This window comes from Canis lupus, chromosome 10 (assembly GCF_048164855.1).
Source record: "Canis lupus baileyi chromosome 10, mCanLup2.hap1, whole genome shotgun sequence".
Lineage (NCBI taxonomy): Eukaryota > Metazoa > Chordata > Mammalia > Carnivora > Canidae > Canis > Canis lupus.
In genome coordinates, this window is record NC_132847.1 from 17,614,171 (window position 1) to 17,635,219 (window position 21,049).

The window sequence follows — 21,049 nt, forward strand, 5'->3', positions numbered from 1 at the left end:
ACATGCCTGCATCATGCTGTATTGAAATGGTCCATTTGCAACTATTCTTTATGTGGCTGGTGAGTTTTTCTCAAGGTAGCCCAGTGCCTGGCATCTTCAGGGCTTCGCTTAGGTCTTGTTTGATATGAAGTGTCCAATGAATGCCAGAACTGGTATCTAAACACTCACTCCATGCTAATGTTTTGGATATACATTTTTCTTGGTTGTTTATGAAACCGTTATAAGTTTGTAGAATAGAATTTGATCAATTTTTTTTTATGTTGACAGCCAGACTCCTTTAACTTATATTCTTGGAGTCTTCCAAAGAATGCTGTGTAACTGCCAACATAAGATGATTTAATTTGACTCAGAAGAATATCTCTGTTGGATGTGAGCAAAATAACATGAGGCTTTACACATACAAAAAAATTTTTAGTACTTACATTGCTTCAGATAAAGAGTTAGGCTTGGCTGAAATAATATGCTGCTAGAGGGGCCCTGGGTGGCTCAGCAGTTTGGCACCTGCCTTTGGCCTGGGAAGTGATCCTGGAGTCCTGGGATCGAGTCCCGCATCGGGTTCCCTGCATGGAGCCTGCTTCTCCCTCTGCAGGTGTCTCTGCCTCTCTGTGTGTGTGTGTGTCTCATGAATAAATAAATAAAATCTTTAAAAAAAATATGCTGCTAGAATAACTAGCTTTGGGCAGTGAAAACAGAAATCACAGCAGTGCCTCCTGGATTTGTTTTATCTGCAAAATAGTATTTCTATGGAAATTGTCACCTGGAGTTGTTCTCAGGACAACTGGTAAGCATTATTATTTGTTTGTTTGTTTGCTAAAGTAAGCTCTACCCCTAATGTGGGGCTTGAGCTCATGACACTGAGATCAAGAGTCCCATGAGTAAGCATTACTCTTTTGACATCTTTAATATTCCGGATCTGGAGCTTTGATACTCTAGGATACTTTGATACTTTGATACTCATTGGCATTAAGCTCTAGGAAGAACTCAGCATGCTACCTTCTGGCCCATTTGGGTGGAAAAGCCTTTTTCTGAGGAAAAGCTAGTACATCATTTACAGATAACATGATGGAGTGATCAAGTAAAAATTGGTGGCTTTTGGTCCCCAGAGAGGGGGTGGGGATTGTGAAAATGTGACTATTCTTTTTTTTTTTTTTTTAAATGTGACTATTCTTAATCATGAAATTTATTTGCAGATAGAAAACTGTTAGATGATTTTAGGGAAATCAGCTTGAGAAAAACTGGGTGAGGGCACCCAAGTTATTTCTGTGCATGCACTTAAATTATTCTATCAAGGAAAAAGATTTTAGAGACACAAAGGTTTGTCTGGCATCATTTATTCCTCTGTTGCTGCAATAATAAATTAGCAAGTCAACGCCCCATTATTTATTTCTCCCTAATACACTGATAAACTACTCCCTATCATCAGAACCCAGATTCATCCATTGTAAGGTTGTAGTCAACCTGATTATTTATTGAGATTTTTTTTTTTTTTTTTTTTTTTTTTTTTTATTTATTGAGATTTTTGTGAGAATAAGGAAAGCCTGCCTTCCTAGTAGGCAGCAAGAGTTAATTCTACCTGCTGTGTTTCTTTTTTCTAATCGGAGCACTTTAGCAATGCTAATCAGTTGTACTGATTTTCTGTTTTGATTTTTCCATAATAATTAAGTGAATGATATGGAATGCAATCAAGTTTGGCACTAGGGGGTTCATGCAAATGACTCTCTCTCCCCCCGCGTTTTTTTTAACATTTTAAATTTTTATAAATGGAACCATAAGGAAAGTTATTTGAAGATGGAGACTGAGTGGGTGGGGGTAGCAGAACTCTTAATTTAGTTTTGAGTATTTTCCAAATGTCTATTTTAATGAAGCAAATCACCACTGTGTTGCTTCTTTTTTTCAATTGAAATACTTCTATTTTTTAAAGGCTGTGTTTTGTTTTCATTTGTGCTCCAAAGTGGAAGATTATAGTGTCAGACAAGATGGCACAGTTTAAAAGAGAGAAATGAAGGGAAAAAAATGTATTGAACTTTCTTCCTCCAGGGTAGATATAAAGGAAAAAAAGACACCCACATTTACTCATCAAAACCTGTAGAAGAAAACAAATGAAACAGGGAAAGTGTATGTGTAATGCTCTATCTGCTTCTGTTTTGGGTTGTGTCTCTCAGTGCCTTTTATTCAACAAGGTAGAACAAAAGGAGGGAGCATCTGTTTCTGAATATAATGAAATGTTGTATTTCTGTAGCTTTTTTTTTTTTTTTTTTTACAGCTCGTTGGCATCTCGGTGAAATGTCCTCTCCCCCACACTGTATATAACACTTGAATTATTTTCTCAAATGGTTTTAACCTGTTTATGTGAGTTTGCATGATCCCTGCATCTAGATCTAGCAGTTCTTTTTGCTTTTGATGTTTTTTACTTTAGTGTAGGTGATACTAGAATTCAGTTAATTTTCTGATTTTAATTCAGAAAATCCTTTGGAAGTGAGACCATCTAACATACGTGTGTGTGTGTGTGTGTGTGTGTGTGTATACATTTAAAAAATGTCCTTATAAAAAAAATAAAAAAAAATGTCCTTATAGTTTGCAGAAGGGAAACTTCTGCAAACACCTCTAGCAACTTGGCAATGCACTTAGATTTTTCGGTATGCCAAATTTCAAAAGCAAAGGGGAGGTGACCAAATTTTGCTTTTTTTTTTTCCATCTGCCATCTCCATAGAGAGGTTAGAGCCTTCATAGAGCCTCATATCAACTGCAAAGCAAAAAGAGCTACAGAAGGATTAGTGTTAACATATTTACATTAAAAGAAAATACACAGCATTTTTCTTTTTCTTGGCAGTTAGATTCATTACTTGCAGCAATTTCTAACTTTACAGACTAAACATTGCTAATTGGAAAATGGATGGTTTGAGTCTAAGATGGTGACTCACGATACAACTTTCCAATTTGGGGTAATTGTTGGTAAGTAGATGGCAGATTACTGCTGACTAGCACTCATTTTGTCTTTGAGGAAAGAATGAAAGTTAATATACATATTTCACACTTCACTGAAACAAAACACTTATCCTGCCATAGATAGAGCAATCAGACAGAGATATTTGCCATGCTTGTTTGTTACAACTGGGTATATTAGAGGTTTTCTTTTTTTGACGAATGAAGAAAACATTAGCAGTATATTACATGTCTTCAGCTGTGAAATGGGGATCGTAAAAACACCTTTTCCTTAGATGAATAACAGTAAGGGTTGGACAGACACACACATGAAGGGCTCCACACTGTGCCTGGCACCCAGCAACTGGTCAGGAAATTATTGCCTGTCATCATCACTGTTAGTCATTCCTATTAAATGGAATAGCTTCTTTAGTTATATAATGTTGAGCTTCAGATTTTACGACTTCATGACAAACACCAATAATTAATTAATAATTAATTAATTCAAATTAATTTATAAGCCCTGTTTTGGCTACCCATTTATGCTTTCTATGTTAGAATATATTTTGTGATGATGAAAACTCCCGTTTTTAAAAATTCCATAACCTTTTATAGTGGCTTACAGTATTTTTTTTTCTTACAGTATTTTTTAATTATCCTACAAATTCATGTTATTATTTCCTTATTTTAGGTCAAATATTTTCTTTTGTTTTAGCCTTTGTGCAGTTAGAGATAGATGAGTTGTCATGATACACTTGATACAATTAGAAACAGCCTGGATTTAAGGATTTAAGGATTGAATACTTCCTCACTTGATCTGTTCTCTTGAATTTGAAGGATAAACTATTTCCTAAGGTTTGATTTTTGCTGCTGTGGTTGTTTATTGTTTGTTTGAAGATAAACTAACCCCCCCCCCCATTTTAAGTAATCTCTACAAACAACATGGGGCTTGAACTCACAACCCTCAGATCAAGAGTCCCACAATCTGAGGTACCTGGGTGGCTCAGTTGGTTGAATGTTTGACTCTTGGTTTCAGCTCAGATCGTGATCTCAGAGTCCTGAGACTGAGGCTTTCAAAGGGTTCTGTGCCTAGCAGGGAGTTTGCTTGAGATTCTCTCCCTCTGCTCCTCTCCCGCCACATGCATACTTTCTTTCGCTCATATAAGTAAACAAATCTTTTTTTAAAAAGAGTCTTATGCTCTACCAACTGAACCAGCCAAGTACCCCAATAAACTTACCTTTTTAAACCATAAGGATATTATCCAATAAATTTTGCTCCCATTTGCTTCTGCACCTGGTAATGAAGGAAATTAGTATAACGTCTCAAAACACCAGCTCTCACCCAGAAGATAACTGCTTCAGTCACATAATCTGGCCAATTGTTACTAGTTTCCCTAGTTTACTAATAGGCAGATTAATAGTTATTCTCCTTTTTAATTAGTAGATGGGTCAGCTATTTATAGTTCCACGTCCAATTTTATAACAATTATATAAAATCATTTTATGTAAGTGTGACAATGAAACGTTTCCTTCTTACTAAGTGATGAGTTCCTGGAGGTGAGGAGGTGGGCATAAGATCTGGGTCCTGCTGTTACACACCTGAGCTGGTGAGTGCCTGGCACACAGTAGGTGTTCAATAAATGCCTGCAGATGACTTCATGTATCTCCTGGGAACCTCCGACTTGACACATCTGAAACTGAACTAATGCTTCTTCCTTCCAGAAGGGGAGGGTGTCTGTGCTTCCCATCTTAGTGATGCGCACACCATCCACCCAATGAGCCTATGCCAGGGAGCACTCCTCTTTATTGTTTCCACATTCAGTCCCCAAGTTCTATTCATTTTAAGTCCTAAAAGCCTCTCAGATTTGCTCACTTCCTCCCTGCAAGGTCTGCGTTATCCCCCAGCAAAGTTCACGTACTTTGCAATGGTGTATAAAATCCTTTGTGATATGCCCCTGTCTCTTTCATGGCTGAATTAATTTGAGCTCCCTAAAATGTGTAAGACTCTCCTTCTCCTCTGGTTCCCTCTGCAAGGAATATTCACCTTTCTCTTCCTGTATCTCCTTTGGCGACCTCTTTTGCAAATCTGTTGCTATTTGTTTTTCCCTTGTATTCTTTCTTCTTCTCCATAATACCAGGTTGATTTTCTCTCACACCGACCTCTAAACAGCTTTATGCCTTTTCCTCTACATTTATGAAGAAACCTCTGTAAGATAGCTGGTTTTCTGTTGAGCGGATGGGGAAACTGAAGCACTAAATATAAGAAATGTATATCATGAGTATTATGTTGTTTGCATGGTGCCCAGGATGGAGCAGGCGTTCACTGCATGTTGAATGATTCAGGGAATGAATCTCAGTTTGAGCTTGAGGTGCCTCTCTCTTGAGTCAATGGAGCTTCTGTTTCACTGTTTACCCTCTGGGACAAATGAGGCCAGATCTGAGCCCTCTTCTTCCAGAAGGGAAATATGCCTGGTGAGAGAATCTGGAAGCCTGTATTGCTCTGAGTTGTTTGGGTAGATTCCTTTAATGTTGAAGGGCATGGATGAGAAGGGCTTTTGTTTGTGGTGGCAATTAATGATGATTTGCACATTTTTGTAATTTACAAAATGGTGACCACCCTGCACAACACAAGAAATACCTCTCTCTTGGACCATGAAATCTGGTGACCCGTCTATTTAAACACATGGCTTGTTATGCATGGTTCAACCCTAGTGACAAATGGTACCCAATGTTGTACTGAAAAGAATTCTGTTTGGGTCATTTTCATGCTTCTCTAATTTGGATTTTTTTTTCTTGTAGGTTTTTCTTCCGAAAAAATGGTTGCTTCTTTGAACTCATGCCTGAGCTTTATCTGTTTCTCATTATGCCTCTGGAGCAGGACAGCATCAGCACTGAATCTTGAAGACCCTAATGTGTGTAGCCACTGGGAAAGGTAATTGTTTTGAAAGTAGTCTGGGAAATAATTTCTGATAATTTTTTTAATATACTGTCATTATCAGTGTGATATGCAAAATTAGGATTTGAGAAGAGACTATGAAATTACTTTTATGAAAAACCAGTCATTATTTTAAGAAATTGGCAAGATTCACCTTGATGTTACAGAATATCAGGTGAAAAAAAAACCTTGATCTGTTGATTGTAACACAGGACCAATTGTATAGCTAAGGGAAAATATCACAGCTCAATTAAGATGATCCCCCAAATATCTTCTCCCTGTTTTCAGTCTATTTGCAATAATCTGAGGGAGCTGGCCTTATGCATGGGAGCCAGTGGGTGAAAGATAGTAGAGAATGATGTCCTGAAGGGTGGCAATTAGTGTACCAAATAGTTGGAACATATGTGGCCTGAAAAGGGAGATATGATTTCTGGAGGAACTGACAAGGCTGCGTGGAAATAGTATCATCTGAGATGTTCTCAAAGACCTGAATGAGATGAGCAGAGAGCAGTGATTGGGTGAGTCCAAGGAATGAAGGTGGCTCGAAATCAGTGCCACACACAGCCCACTGAGACTCTTGAGCAACCAAACTAGAGTCAGTGGAGTCCTGCAGGAGGAGGACTAGACTGAAGAGATGACATCAAAGCAGATGTGTGTAGATTAGAGCAATTGCAGTAGGAGATGTGGAGGAAGTACAACACCATAGGTCATTGTCAGAGATCTTAGGGTACTTTTTGGAACACAAAAATAGTACAAACCATCTAGTGCTATTGCAGTCCAGTCAAATGTAGTCTATATCACTCTCCTGTTCTTCTTGGATTTCTAAGAAAGCATCTTTATCTGAATGTCACATTGCAAATGTAAGTTTTCTAGAGAAAAGGTGGCACCCGTCTAGTATGCTCACACCCTCAAGAATAGTAGGTATTTTTGATAGCTGTAGGTACAGTTTCATCAAACTCTCGGTCTCTTCCTGTGTCATCCTCAGGGCCATGAGTAGCACACTGCAGAGATCACATTCTAGTCATCGTTGTCAGCACAGGTAAAAATGAACATGGTTCAGAGCTTTTCAAGCATCACAGCTATGTTCTTGTGGGGGCACACTGGTCCATCACTCACATCATTATTTTTCAGTGAGGGCCTCCTCATGTCTATGAGCAGTATTACAGTCAGGTTCACAAAAACATATTTCCCTGGTCAGTCCATGGAGTTATGTATCACTATGAAACATTAAGCTGTAGAGGAAATATGTGTATGTAATCAAGTTCTATGTATTTGTGGCATGAACTATATTATATAGAATTGAAGTGGGAGGACCTCCTACTAATGATCTTTATAATTGTCACAGCACCTGCCATAAACATTTCACCTACAAAGTGCATAATAAATATCCATTAAGGCAATAAAAATGAATCAGAGAATACAAGAATGAGAACATATCACTTTTAAAAAAGGGAGGCCATTGGCCTTTGAACCTGCGGGAGGGGGAAAGCTTTGGAAAATAAGGAAAAAATCAAATCTGTAAAATGCTGGGAGATAATAATCACACATCTTGGTAATCCATTGATTGTAGAATGTGAGGGAGGCAGAGAAGGTGAGGTTTAGAGCCTGCTCTGTTAAAGAGTGGAGGGGTCATTGCACATATGAAAAGTGAAAGGAAGAGAGTTGATGTGAGAAAGAAGAGATTAGAATGGTTTTGCCATGTTGTGTTCCTAAGATCGGTTTGAGATATGGGCCCGGTAGTGTGTGGGAGTACAGAATTGGGAGTCTCCAGCATGATGAGATGTGAACAAGTCAACTCTCTGGGGAGAAAAGCTATGAAGAGAAAAGAAGCAAGACTTCAAGTAATCTAGCTCCCATTCGCACATGTACATTTTGTCCTGATTCCTTCCTCATTATTTGACGAAACCTGACAACGCATAATTGCATGTTTTATTCGCTATCGATAATTCCCATGGTTTAAAACACTGCCTTGCTTGGAGCTTTTGCTCCATAAATAACTGTTGATTGAGTAGGCTCACCTTCTGACATGAAATAAAGTGGCTAAATATGGATATCAGTGGGTGAATGGGGAGGGGGCCAGAGAGACAGGCAAGGGGCACGTTAGTCTCTAAACCTAATACAATTCTGCAGAAGTGATTAGAGAAACCTCTAAAAATACTTCCTAATGAGGAGGGAAAATGAGGGTGAAAGAGTAGAGAAATGATGGAGATTTTTTGTTCTCCTGACTATTTTTTCTATTGCCTTCTAGAAAGAAGGATTGACAACCATAATCTTCTTCCTGATAAATTTCCTGTTCTAATACTAGATAATGATTCATTGAAGAAAGGTAAAAGAAAATGCAATGGTTGTGACAAGAATGGAGAAAGGAGTATAAATTAAAATGATCAAATAGGGGGCAGGTGACACAGTCTGTATTTTTGAAAGCTGAAATAGGCCTTGAATTGAAATAGAGAAAGATGAGTATCAAGGACAATTTTCTTGGTAGTAGGACTGAGTAGGGCTCATTGGAGGCTTGCCTTATCTAGACCCCACCTGTACCGAATGGACTCGACTCAGCTGAAGCCTTGCTTCTCACAGTACGGTCTGTGGGACTGTGACGTGAGCCCTGCCTGGGAGCCTATCAGAAATGTGGGCCTGCTGAATCATTTCTTTTCTTTTCTTTTCCTTTTTTTTTTTTAAAGATTTTATTTATTTTTTCATGAGAGACACAGAGAGAGAGGCAGAGACAGGCAGAGGGAAAAGCAGGCTCCCTGCAGGGAGCTCGGTGTAGGATTCGATCCCAGGACCCCAAGATCACGACCTGAGCCAAAGGCAGATGCTCAATCACTGAGCCACCTAGGTGCCCCTGAATCATTTATTTTCAAATACAAGTAGACTTCATTTTAATGCAGCAATTGTAGTTCTTAGAAGTTGTACATAAAATGAAATTCAGGAAAATTAAATCATTTAAAATACACAAGGGGTGCTTGTTATTAAAAGAATCCCACACAGCCACTTTTAGGAAACTGATAATTCCATGAATTATCTATTCCTTCTTCATATTCCCTTTCCTTGGTCTGTGAGTTTAAGTGTTTGCATCCCTTGGGGTTTCTGCTAAAGAAGACATAAATGAAGGGAAGCCATTCTTTGTCCATCCCTTGGGGGTGGAACGCAGAAGTGGTAGTAATTGAAGCAGCAATTCTGAAGTGAGCAGAGATAAGAAATGATGATTATTACCATATCTGATTAAAGTAACAAGATAATTTTGGCAGATAGAATGTAATTAACCACTTTGGAATGTGTCCAAGTGATGATGGCTTTCCCCTTGCCACCCTTTCTCCTCCGCCAGCCCATTCTTTGACCTTAAATTAAATCTTTCTGGGGTGTCTCCCCAGATGATATTTAATAGTTTAAAGTTCTGGTGATGATGTGTTTCCAGTGTATTTGAGAAGATTAAACACACAAGCAGGAGGTGAAGAGTTATGCCTCTATGGGGTGAAAATGATGTAGAATTGAGATCAGATTCCCTTTATACCACAGTTTGGCATTCATTGTCTCCTTTAGAAGCTTTAGATGTTCTAATGACATTGGAGAGATGGCATTGGACAAGAAGGTGTCTGGGGGCCCTGGTGTTAGTGCTGACTCTAGACTGGCCTCCAACACAGGGAGCTCAGTGTTGCTCATTCATGATGATAACAGAGTTGAACTAGACAGTCAAGAAGGTTCCTTCCTGGGGCACCTGGGTGGCTCAGTGGTTGAGCATCTGCTTTCAGCTTAGGTCATAATCCTGGGGTCCTGGAATGGAGTTCCACATCAGGTTCCCTGTGGGGAACCTGGTTCTCCCTCGGACTATGTCTTTGCCTCTCTCTCTCTCTCTCTCTCTCTCTGTCTCTCATGAATAAATAGATGAATTTTTTTTTTAAAGTTTCTTTCCTGCTCTGACTTTAGAGCAGCTGCTGATGAGCATGGTGGTATGGACTATTAGCAGAGGCACCAATTAAGTTCAAACAGCAGCCCAGAAACTGTGCTAAAGACCCAGAGAAGGCTTGCCGGTTCCCATGAAGGGAACTTCATGATGCAAGCACATAGCTTCTACAGAATGGCCCCTAGAAGAATGACAAGTTAATTGTTCAACCATAGATGGGTATTGAGCAAATAAGGTATAGTCAGTTACGGAGTATTTGGCAGTCATAATTTGAAGAATATTTACTATTATTAACATACTTATGATATATTCAAGTTTATTTTTTATTTTAAAGATTTTATTTATTTATTTAACAGAGAGAGAGAAAAAGAGAGAGAGCACATGAGCAGCAGAGGGAGAGGGAGAAGCAGGCTCCCAGCTGAGCAGGGAGCCCAATGAGGGTCTCAATCCTGGGACCCCAGGATCATAACCTGAACCAAAGGCAGAGGCTCAACCGACTGAGCCACCCAGGCACCTGATATATTCAAATTTAAAAGTAATTTTCAAAATTATTGTGCATAGTGTGATTATAATCATATAAAAGCCAAAAAATACTAAGCTAAAACGTAAAGCTAAAAACCCCTAGGGACTGTAAAAATGTCATCAAAATGCTTTTGGTGGTTCGGTAAGAATTAGAGAATTCTCTTCTTCAAACATTGTTTTCCAAATCTTGTAGTGTGATTAGAATACATTAAAAATAGGGAGCAATAAAAAAAAAATTAAAAAAAAAAATGGGATCCCTGGGTGGCGCAGCGGTTTGGCGCCTGCCTTTGGCCCAGGGCGCAATCCTGGAGACCCGGGATCGAATCCCACATCGGGCTCCCGGTGCATGGAGCCTGCTTCTCCCTCTGCCTGTGTCTCAGCCTCTCTCTCTCTCTCCCTGTGACTATCATAAATAAATATAAAAAAAATTTAAAAAAAAAATAGGGAGCAAAAAAAGAGCAAGATTGTATGGAAAAGAAAAAGAATGTATAGAAACCAACAGAAAGGGAATTTGGTGTGAAAAGGCTTAGAGCCCTTGTCCCATAGACTTAACCAGAGCCTATTTCCATCAACATGCAAAGTAATTTGTTTTGGTCACTTCTGAACTGAATTTGAGCCTCTGAATAATTTTAATTAAAAGAGTCAAGGTGGAAGAGAAATACTCAAAGCAGAGTAAATTTTGTCCTCCTGTTTTCCCCCAAACTGTATGTATTTCTCAGCTCAGACCATATTGTGTTATTTATAGTATTAAGTTCTGGCCCCTCTTGAGAGCTCTCTGGGGGCAGGAGTTACAGAGAAGATGTTCAATTGGAATGTTGAGATGTTGAATTGGAATCCTAAATGGTTTGATTACCCTTTTCTAGAGAAGAGCTTTTTTTCTATCCTAAAACCCAGAGAAGCATCCTGCAAATGTGTGCTGTTGGTGAATGGCAAGTGGCAAGAGAGCAAATTCATCTACTTCAGCATTTCTTCTCATTTAAGCATTCTTCCAGACTGCTAGAAATTGGTGAAAATATTTCTCATGTTTGCCTGTGGAATCTGTTCTCCCATCCACATCAAATGGGATATGTTTGGCCAGGATCCATTTGTTGATTATCATTTCTGCTCTCCAAGGCATATAAGCCTTAACCATCATCATATGGCTTTTGCAGTTTTATGGGAATAACGCATTAAGTTTAGTTCCAACAAACCAACTTAGTTCAGTTAAATTAGTGCTGTAGAGTTTGGTAGAATATTTTTGTCACCCAATTGGCATTGATTTAGAGTGGTTTCTTCTTTACTCCTCTAGCACATGTGGACAATAGCTGTATTTTGCTCCTGGGTAATACAAGGCTGCACCTATATGCAGAGGACATTCATTTGCTTTGCTCTCCACTGAACATGGAGTAAAGAAATAACCTCAAATTTAGTTATTTACAAGCAGCTTGAATAGGCAGGAAAAAAATGGCGAGGAAGTCATAGAATTTACACTAACCTGAACCTCAGGACAGTATTAGAGGTCAGAAGACATTAATAGCTTACTGTGATATTTTATTCCAAGAACCTTTATATTTTTACAGAGGCCTCTTTTCCCCTCTAGGAGTTATATTGCAGATGTAATATCAAATGTATCAAATGTATCAAAGAGCATACATTTGCATATTGTATGCTCATCTGAACCTGTTTTTGCAGGTAGCCTCAGGTGGCATATAGTAGAGAAGGAAATAGTCCCCTAAAATGTATGTTAGAAATTCAGAATGCCAAATAGGAAGCAATCTTCAAGACCATCTACAATCCTCTGGTTTTAAAATGTGATACTCGAAACCCGGGGAAGCAAGGTTATCTGCTGATGGCTGTCTTTTTTTCTCAATGTCAGATCAGGGTAACCCTATCTTGCGCTAGTCCAGTGATCTTTTCAGTAGGGCCTATTGCATCTTCCTAAGATTTGTAGAAGATCCCTAAATTTACCTAGAAATCAAGTTGCAATGACCCAAAGAATGAAATACACAAAAGTGTGAGCAGTAGGATTATTTTATGGATTTCCTATCGAAGCCCAACTGCATAATAGCTAATAGAGGCTACTTGGAGAAAGAAATCCCACTGTTGGGGAGCCCAGCACCACAAAACTTTTCAAATGAGAAGGTTCTACCCTATATGTAACCTGAATTCTTCATGCTGAAGTTTCAGCCTCATTCCTTCTGTAGCTTCTCTAGTCAATAGTTCCTAATAATGAAGTTGGTCTATTGATTTGCTGCAAGTGAGTCCATAATTGTGGCCCTTTTCATTTGCTGGTGTGAATTAAAGATTTTAGTGAAAATCTTTGAGACTGTTGAAGAGAAGAGGATTAACTTGTTTGGCCAAGAAGATTCTCCAGGTTTTCCTGTAGTCAAGAACCCTAAGCTCTTGAGCATGTAATGGGCTGCTTTAAAATGAAGAATTATGACATTGAACATTGAATGCTCTTTATGTTTTATGGATGCTTTCCACCTACATTCTCAGACCCTTAGGATTGCATGTTTTTACTTTCACAAGAAGCTGTTAGAGAAAATGTATTGGAAACCATGCTAAGAGCTGTGGATATATATATTTCAGGCTAATTGTTTCAGGGGTATGTTTAGAACCTGGTTTAGAGACTTTGTAATTTTTATTTAGAGGTTATATATATATATATATATATATATATATATATATATATATATTCTCCCAGTGCCTGAGAAGTAGGGCAGGCACACAGGAAACCAAATTAATTCAAGTTCCAACCTGAGAAATATGTTCTTTCTGATTTTCCAGAATCAGTACCAAAATGTACTCTTATCCATATTCACATTGTCTCTGTGCTTATTATTTGCATGCAGACTTAGATTGAAAACTTTTTGTGAAAGGTCTGGGTTAACCCTGGACATGTGGGATGAGGGGATGGAATTAAATACAGAAAAATATATGGTGGGATGCCTGGGCAGCTCAGTGGTTGAACCTATGTCTTTGGATCAGGTCATGAATCTGGGGTCGTGGAATTTTGTCCAGCCTTGGGCTCCCTGCAGGAGTCTCTGCCTCTCTCTCTCTCTGTGTCTCTGCCTCTCTCTCTCTCTGTCTCTGCCTCTCTCTATGTCTATGTCTCTGCCTCTCTCTCTCTCTGTGTCTCATGAATAAATAAATAAAATCTTTAAAAAAAAGAAAAGAAAAATATATGGTAATCATGTTTGTAAATTTGGGATTATCAGTTTATGGTGAATAGTAAAAAGAATTCTTTTATGAAATTTAGAGCATGAACTCTTATCTTTTAAATGTATTATTAATATTGGCCCTTTTGACATTCTAGGTCAAATAAAAACCTGCAAACACATAGAGATTCTCTATTAAAAGTCAACATGAAGTTACAAAAGGAGAGAATTTAGCCTGATTTTTTTATGTGAACAGTATATCATGAATGTGAGAATGCAAAATATTGATTCCTTATCCTTCTTCTTTTTCAGCTACTCAGTGACTGTGCAAGAGTCATACCCACATCCTTTCGATCAAATCTACTACACCAGCTGCACTGATATTCTGAACTGGTTTAAATGTACACGGCACAGGTAATTGAAGATCAGATATATTTATGAGTTTGGGTAGCTGTGAAGTACTTTAATGCAGAGACATTAAATATTTGAGAAGATGTATCCATTCATCTAGTGAATAGCTATCGAATGCTTGCTATTTCTCTTAGCCGTGTTCTGAACCATAGGAGATACAGAAAAGCAAAATGACTGTTTGTACCCTCGAGGAGTGTACAGAGAAAATGCCTACTGGTTTCCATCATTTGGTTAGCAAGAATTTGTGCAGCTTTTGTATGGTGCTTAAATGGAGGAGACACTCTTGAGTATGGACATCACTAGGTATCAAGAGACTCATATTCCAGCATATGTTTCTACTTAAATACCTGACTCAATTTAGACTGAATTTTTTTGTTTTTTTAGACAGAGAGAGAGAGAGAGTGCACACATGTGCATGGGGGGTAGAGGGTGGGGATGACAGAGGGCAAGGGGAGATGTAGAGAGAGAATCTTAAGGAAGCTTCATGCCCTGTGCAGAGCCTGACTTGGAGCTCAATCCCATGACCCTGAGATCATGACCTGAGCTGAAATCAAGAGTTCAATGCTTAACCGACTGAGCCACCTGGGTGCTCCTAGGCTAACTTAAATTTGACCTCCACTGGGGAATCCCTGGGTGGCTCAGTGGTTTAGTGCCTGCCCTTGGCCCAGGGTGTGATCCTGGAGTCCTGGGATCAAGTCCCACATCAGGCTCCCTGCATGGAGCCTGCTTCTCCCTCTGTTCTCTGCCTCTGTGTGTGTGTGTGTGTGTGTGTGTGTCTCATGAATAAATAAATAAAATCTTTAAAAAAATTTTTTGACCTCAAATTAAGCCAAGTATATTTTTCTGCAAATGTGAAAACAGGAAAAGAAAAACATTCAAATATTAGTGTTAATAGGGAAGGGAACCATGATACCTTATTTTTATTTGTAAAAATACTGTAGTTTGAGTTATGAGTTTAATGTGATGCTTGTTGATTTATGCTGCACTAAATATTATACTCAAAGTTATTTCATCAGACAGGTTTTTCTTGTCCACTCTATCTAAGCAAGTACTCCCTTCCTATCACACTCTCTTCTGTTACTCAGGCCTTATTTTTCATCACACTATATAATCATTATCAGTCAATATAAGACATATTTATTCATTTAATGTGTATCTGTACTTAAATTCTATAGGTCTGTCTTCCCCAGTAGAATATCAGTTCCTTGAGGGCAGGGCTTCATATCATTTTTCTTACTGTGAGCTATTTCCCCAGTGCCTAGAACAGTGCCTGGAATATAGTAAGTGCTCAGTAAACATGTGTTGTATAAGTAAATTAGTGAATGAATGAAGCTTCAGTTAAATAAGAGTTATTTGTCTATAACCTATGTTATAGTGGGATGAGACTGCATTGTTATAGATTTTTCAAGGAATTCTCTGAATTCTTCTTATAAAACATATGTAAGTGAATGATAATTAGATAGTATCATATCTGAAATTAATTGATACTTTTCCCAGGTATCTCAAGATAAGTGAACTAGGAAAGTCATAAAACTTCTGATCCCTTCAAATTAAGTATAGGTTAGCTAAAATGGGCTATTTTAATATATTCTTAGCAAATTGATAAAAGTTAGCATATTATTGGTCAAGACCTATAATCCATGTTCTTTCTTAACTATTTTAGAGTACTTTGCTTTTCATACCTTTATTATTTACTAGCTCTTTTGTATCACAATATAAATGTTTTATTTCTAATAGAATTGCTGGTCAAAAGAAGTAACAATGTGATTTTTCCTTCCATGTAGAATCAGTTATCGGACTGCCTATCGACATGGGGAGAAAACTATGTATAGGCGCAAATCCCAGTGTTGTCCTGGATTTTATGAAAGCAGGGAAATGTGTGTCCGTAAGTAAACCTTTATCCCTTTGAACATTGCTTGTATTTACCAGTGCTGGTTTGCGTGTGTGAATGGCAGCTGAGATGGAAGCCCAGGAGATGGGGCAGCGTGGACCATTCTCTTTTACTCTTGGATGCTGCTTTCCTGGTCTGTGGAATGAGGGGAACATTGCTCTGTCCCTCTGACCTATCAAAAATGTCCAAATGAATGTCACTTGAGGAGGAAACAGATGTTATAGAAGGATGATTCAAGGCCGGATATAGCAGTGTTAATCACAGTTTTTGCAATAAATGTCTCTTTGGAAATTGGTCAAGGAGTCACTAGACTTAGGTCACAGAGACATGACTTTTCGTAGCAGCTGACTGGAGTCCCATGTCAGCTTCTGAGAGGCTCGTGTGTTCTTTTCTGGTGCAGAGAATGATGAGGCTTACAAAAAGTAGAGGAGCTTTCGCACTAAGAAATGACTCTAAGTCTGGGTCACAAAGTAGACCTTGTTTGTCATTTTTTGTCTCCCCTCCCCATCTCACCGATTCATCCTGAAATGTCTCAAGGGAAATTTGGTATTTTATGATAGACTTCAGAAAATCCTGGAATATCATGTGTGATGAAGTTTGCAATTGAAGTTTCTTACTCCTGTGTTTAGGAAGTAGAGAGATCATTAAAAGGGGTTGTATTCAGATATTTTGGCTCTATACACAGCTAGAGGGGCACCAATGCTTTCTGAGCTGAGACCCTGGTGTTGAGTAGTATCAAGAGAGACAAGATTCTGCTCTAAACTGAAGGCATTAGGAATGATTGGACATATCGTGGCTTAAATATCCGCCAGGCTGGGTGATAACACTGGGTGACCTCTGATAAGCCCTTTTTACCTCTCTGAGGCTCCTTTGAGCTCAAGTGGAGTGAGGACCTAAGTGAATATATGTGTCATCTTCCTTTCAGTGACTGAATTCTATTCTATTTTCTTTCTTTCTTTCTTTCTTTCTTTCTTTCTTTCTTTCTTTCTTTCTTTCTTTCTTTCTTCCTTCCTTCCTTCCTTCCTTCCTTCCTTCCTTCCTTCCTTCCTTCCTTTCTTTCTTTCTTTCTTTCTTTCTTTCCTTTCTTTCTTTCTAAGATTTATTTATTTGAGAGAGGGGGAGAGAGACAGACAGAACAGGAGCAGAGAGAGACAGAGGGAGAGATTCCTCAAGCAGCCTCCCTCCTGAGCATGGAACCCAATGCAGGGCTTGACTTGGGGCTACATTCCAGGAACCTGAGATCATGACTCGAGCCAAAATCAAGAGTCACCCACTTAACTGACAGAGCCACTCAGCACCCTGGATTCTATTCTTTATGACAGTAGGGGAAGTTCCTCAACTTTGATTTAGAAACAGGGCTATATGTGATAATAAATGTTCTTTGAAAAAATAATTAGGAACTGTAACATAAGAAAAGAAGAGAAGAGAAAAGAAAAAGAAAAATATATCATGAATATCTTTCCCATTCAGTAAATGTACTTTTGTGATATATTGCAAATGTCAGTATGTTATTGCATTATAGATATTTAACAGATTTGAACTGTTGAATATTTACATGATTTCCATGTTTTACCTATTATGAACTGCTCTAGAATATATCATTGTGATTAAATCTTTGTTCATACCCTTAATTGATATTCCTAGAAGTAAAATTGCTGGGTCAGAGGTAGACACATATTTTTTCAGATGTTTGGTGTGTTTCCAGTTTATGCTCCCACCTGCAGTATATGAGAATGCTTTTTTGCTTGTACCCAGTGCCAACTTTCCCTTTGCTAATTTTTTTCTTAATATGCATGTCTTTGATTAATAAGGATGCCGAACAAGAAAAATTACATGTTTATAATCAAACATCTTGGAGAATAATCATGAACTGATGATCTCTGTGGCCCAGGCTGATGAGAATTTTCCAAGGAAAGCACTGAGTGCACACAGGAGAAGAGTGAGGGTGGACCTTGGATGTCTGGGCTGGCCACTTCCCAGAGAGGCTTCAGGGTGACATTATCTTGGTGCCCATTGCTAGGGCTCAAACTTACAAGAATGATCATCAGTACAATAAGGAAGTGGTTCTACCTCCGTTCATTTCTATTGCCCATATGACAGAAATCATATATAAAGTCAGGATGCTATTTCATTAAGTGAGACAGCCTGCAGAAATGCTTGGGCTATATTTTGGTCATACCTTCTTTCCTGGGAGACCTGAACATGGGAAGCTAGACTTTACTGGCAAGCTGGTGTGAGGAGCATGGATCCAAGTGGGGTTAGTTGGTATTTAGTGCTTCACTGTCCCAGCCTTCCAGAACCCAACGCCTCTGTCATTTCATTCAGTACTGTGGCCCATCTCAGGATGCTGGGCAATTCCACGACCCCATCATGCCTGAATATTATGATGGTAAAAGTAACCTGGCCTTAATCTCACACTGGATAGGTGGCAAGACATCCTTCTGACTGCTTGGAGGGCTATCGCTAGCATTTGCCTCTAAAATTCTTCTAAGCATTCACGTCTGACCAACTGCCCCTGGAGACTGAAACATTTTTTTCTTTAGATATGTTAATATATTTAATCAGCTCACTGTCTGGTCTCAGAGGCCTGGATAGTCTCTTTACAGGTATTTTGCATCTCTCCACTCGGATGTCTTGATTTCATAGCTTTACCCCAGAGGACAGTCAAGCTCCCTTACTTCCTTGTTCTTGGAGATGCCTCCAAGCAATCTTTTCTACCCTCAACAGCTGGCACCAGTGAGGCACTCTTGTGGATAGAGAAGGAAGAGAGAACACATGATTCTTGGTTCTGCTTTTATAATCTTTTTTCAATTAGGTTTTGCTGCTAGACACATAGTATTGTCACCCTTGTTAACTGTTTCCAGTTACCAGAAGGAATTGAAACGCACGAATTGGTTATAATTTTAGTTTAATTTTTGGTAGGGCATTTTCCTAGAAGGCAGAAATGGGTGATTTTATGCAAATACTTAACCTGTATTTGAACAAAAGATTCCTTCAGGAGCTGGAGTAGCTCTCTGGAGAGTAAAGCTCCATCCTCCCATTTCCACCTACCCTGCCTCATCCTGCCAATGATGATGCATTTCTTCTAGACTCAGACTGTGTAGAAACTGCTGGTCTGCAGAGCACACTTTGAGTGACCAGGTTCTATGTCCAGAAGACAGATTATGTCATCAGGCAGGAAGAACCAAAATAGAAAAAATAGGGAATGGCATTAGAGTCCGGGTGGGTGGGGGCGGGGGAAGAGAATGGTTGGAAAATTTTCCATAAGGAAAATATTATTAGGCCTGAAGATATCTATGATTTCTTGATGAAGTTTTCACCTCTTCCTAAAAATGATTAAACTTTTACGTTTGTTTATCTTTCAGGGTTACTGTTCTTGCCTAATCTTTTGTTTAATTGCATTTGATTTAGAGAAATTAAAATATTAATGAAAAAATGCCCAGAGAAATGAAATGGATTTAGTATGCATGTGTCTGTTTGTACATTGGTATGTGTATATAGGTTTGTAGTGTGTGTGCATGTGTGTGTCTACATGATTTTTTTATTTATTTAAATTTTCAAAAAATTTGAATATAGTTGACATATGGTGTTGCATTAGTTTCAGGTGTGATTCACATAGTGATTCAACCTCTGTGCATGTTATGCTGTGCTCACCACAAATGTAGCTACCAGCTGCCACCACACAACACTGTTCCAGTACCACTGGCTACATCCCCTAAGCTGTGCCTTTTATTCCCATGACTGATTCATTCTATAACTGGAAGCCTGGCTCTCCCTCTTCTTTTTTTAAAAATTAAGATTGTATTTATTTATTCATGAGACACACAGAGAGAGGCAGAAACATAGGCAGAGGGAGAAGCAGGCTCCCTGCAGGGAGTCCAATGTGGGACTCGATCCCAGGACCCCAGGATCATGACCCGAGCCAAAAGCAGACACTCAACCACTGAGCCACCCAGGGGCCCTCTCCCTCTACCCTTCACTTGTTTGCCTGTCCTTCCACCCCACTTCCCTCTGGCAACCATCACTTTGTTCTGTGTATTTTATAGGTCTGATTTTGGGTTTTTTTGGTTCTTTACTCATTTGTTTTATTTTTTAGATAGCATGCAGGAGTGAAATCAGGTGGGGTTTGTCTTTCTCTGACTTATTTCTCTGAGCATAGTACTCTGTAGGTCTATCCATGTTGTCATAAATGGTAAAATCTCATCCTTTTCTTTGGCTGTATGATATTCCTTTGTGGGTATATGTTTTTACATAAACACATATTTTTTTATCCACTCTTTTTTTTTAAAGATTTCTTTCTTTTTATGGCTGAGTAATATTCCATTGTGTATATATACCACATTTCCTTTATCCATTTATCCATTGATGGATATTAAGTTGTTTCTCTCACTTGGCTTTTGTAAATAATGCTGCCATGTACTTAGGGGTGTAGATACTTTTATGATGTAGTGGTTTTGTTGCCTTCAGATAAATACCCAGAAGTGGAATTGGCTGTTCTGTTTTTAATTTTGTGAGGAACCTCCATGCTGTTCTTCAAAGTGGCTGTACCAACTTACATTTCCACCAACAGAATACAGGTTTCCCTTTTCTCCATATTCTCACCAACACTTGTTATTTCTTGTCTTTTTGAAAATAGTTGTTTTGACATGTCCATGGTATCTTTTTGTGGTTCTGATTTGTGTTTCTCCGATGATTGTGATGATGACCACATTTTTCATATACCTGCTGGCCATCTGTATGTCTTCTTTGGAAAAATATCCATCCCTTGCCCATTTTTTAATCAGATTTTTTTTCTATCAGATTGTATGGGTTTTTAAAAGTTTACTTGGGATATTAACCCTTATCAGATATATGATTTTCAAATCTTTTATTGGTAGGATGATTTCCTTTGTAGTACATTTTCTTGATGTACTTTTTCTTGATGATTTCCCTTGTAGTACAGAGCTTTTTAGTTTGCTAGAGTCCCACTTATGTATTTTAATTTTGTTGCCTTTGTTTTTGGCATCATATCCATAAACTTATCACTGAGGCTGATGTTAAGAAGTTTATTGCCTATGTTTTCTTCTAGGAGTTTTATGCTTTCAGGCCTTATGTTCAAGTCTTTAATCCATTTTGAGTTTGTTTTTGTGTATGGTGAGAGACAATTGTCTAGTTTCATTCTTTTACATGTGGCTGTCCAGTGTTCCCAATACCATTTATTGAAGAGACTGTTTTTTCCTCAATGTGTATATGTGATTCCTTTGTCATAAATTAATTGATCATGTATGTATGGGTTTATTTCTAAGTTCTCTATTCTGTTCCATGGATCTCTATGTCTGTTTTTA

General features: G+C 38.5%; 1 protein-coding gene across 9 annotated transcripts in view; it reads left to right on the plus strand.

Moving 5' to 3' along the window:
• The window catches only part of MEGF10 (multiple EGF like domains 10), a 320,109-nt gene that overhangs the window by 182,250 nt on the left and 116,810 nt on the right, over window positions 1-21,049 (plus strand). For all 9 annotated transcript variants that reach the window (XM_072840841.1, XM_072840842.1, XM_072840833.1 and 6 more), the window contains 3 exons: window positions 5,722-5,854; window positions 13,736-13,837; window positions 15,619-15,719. In XM_072840841.1, the coding sequence (XP_072696942.1) occupies window positions 5,722-5,854; window positions 13,736-13,837; window positions 15,619-15,719 (336 nt within the window). The remainder of the gene's footprint in view (window positions 1-5,721; window positions 5,855-13,735; window positions 13,838-15,618; window positions 15,720-21,049) is intronic.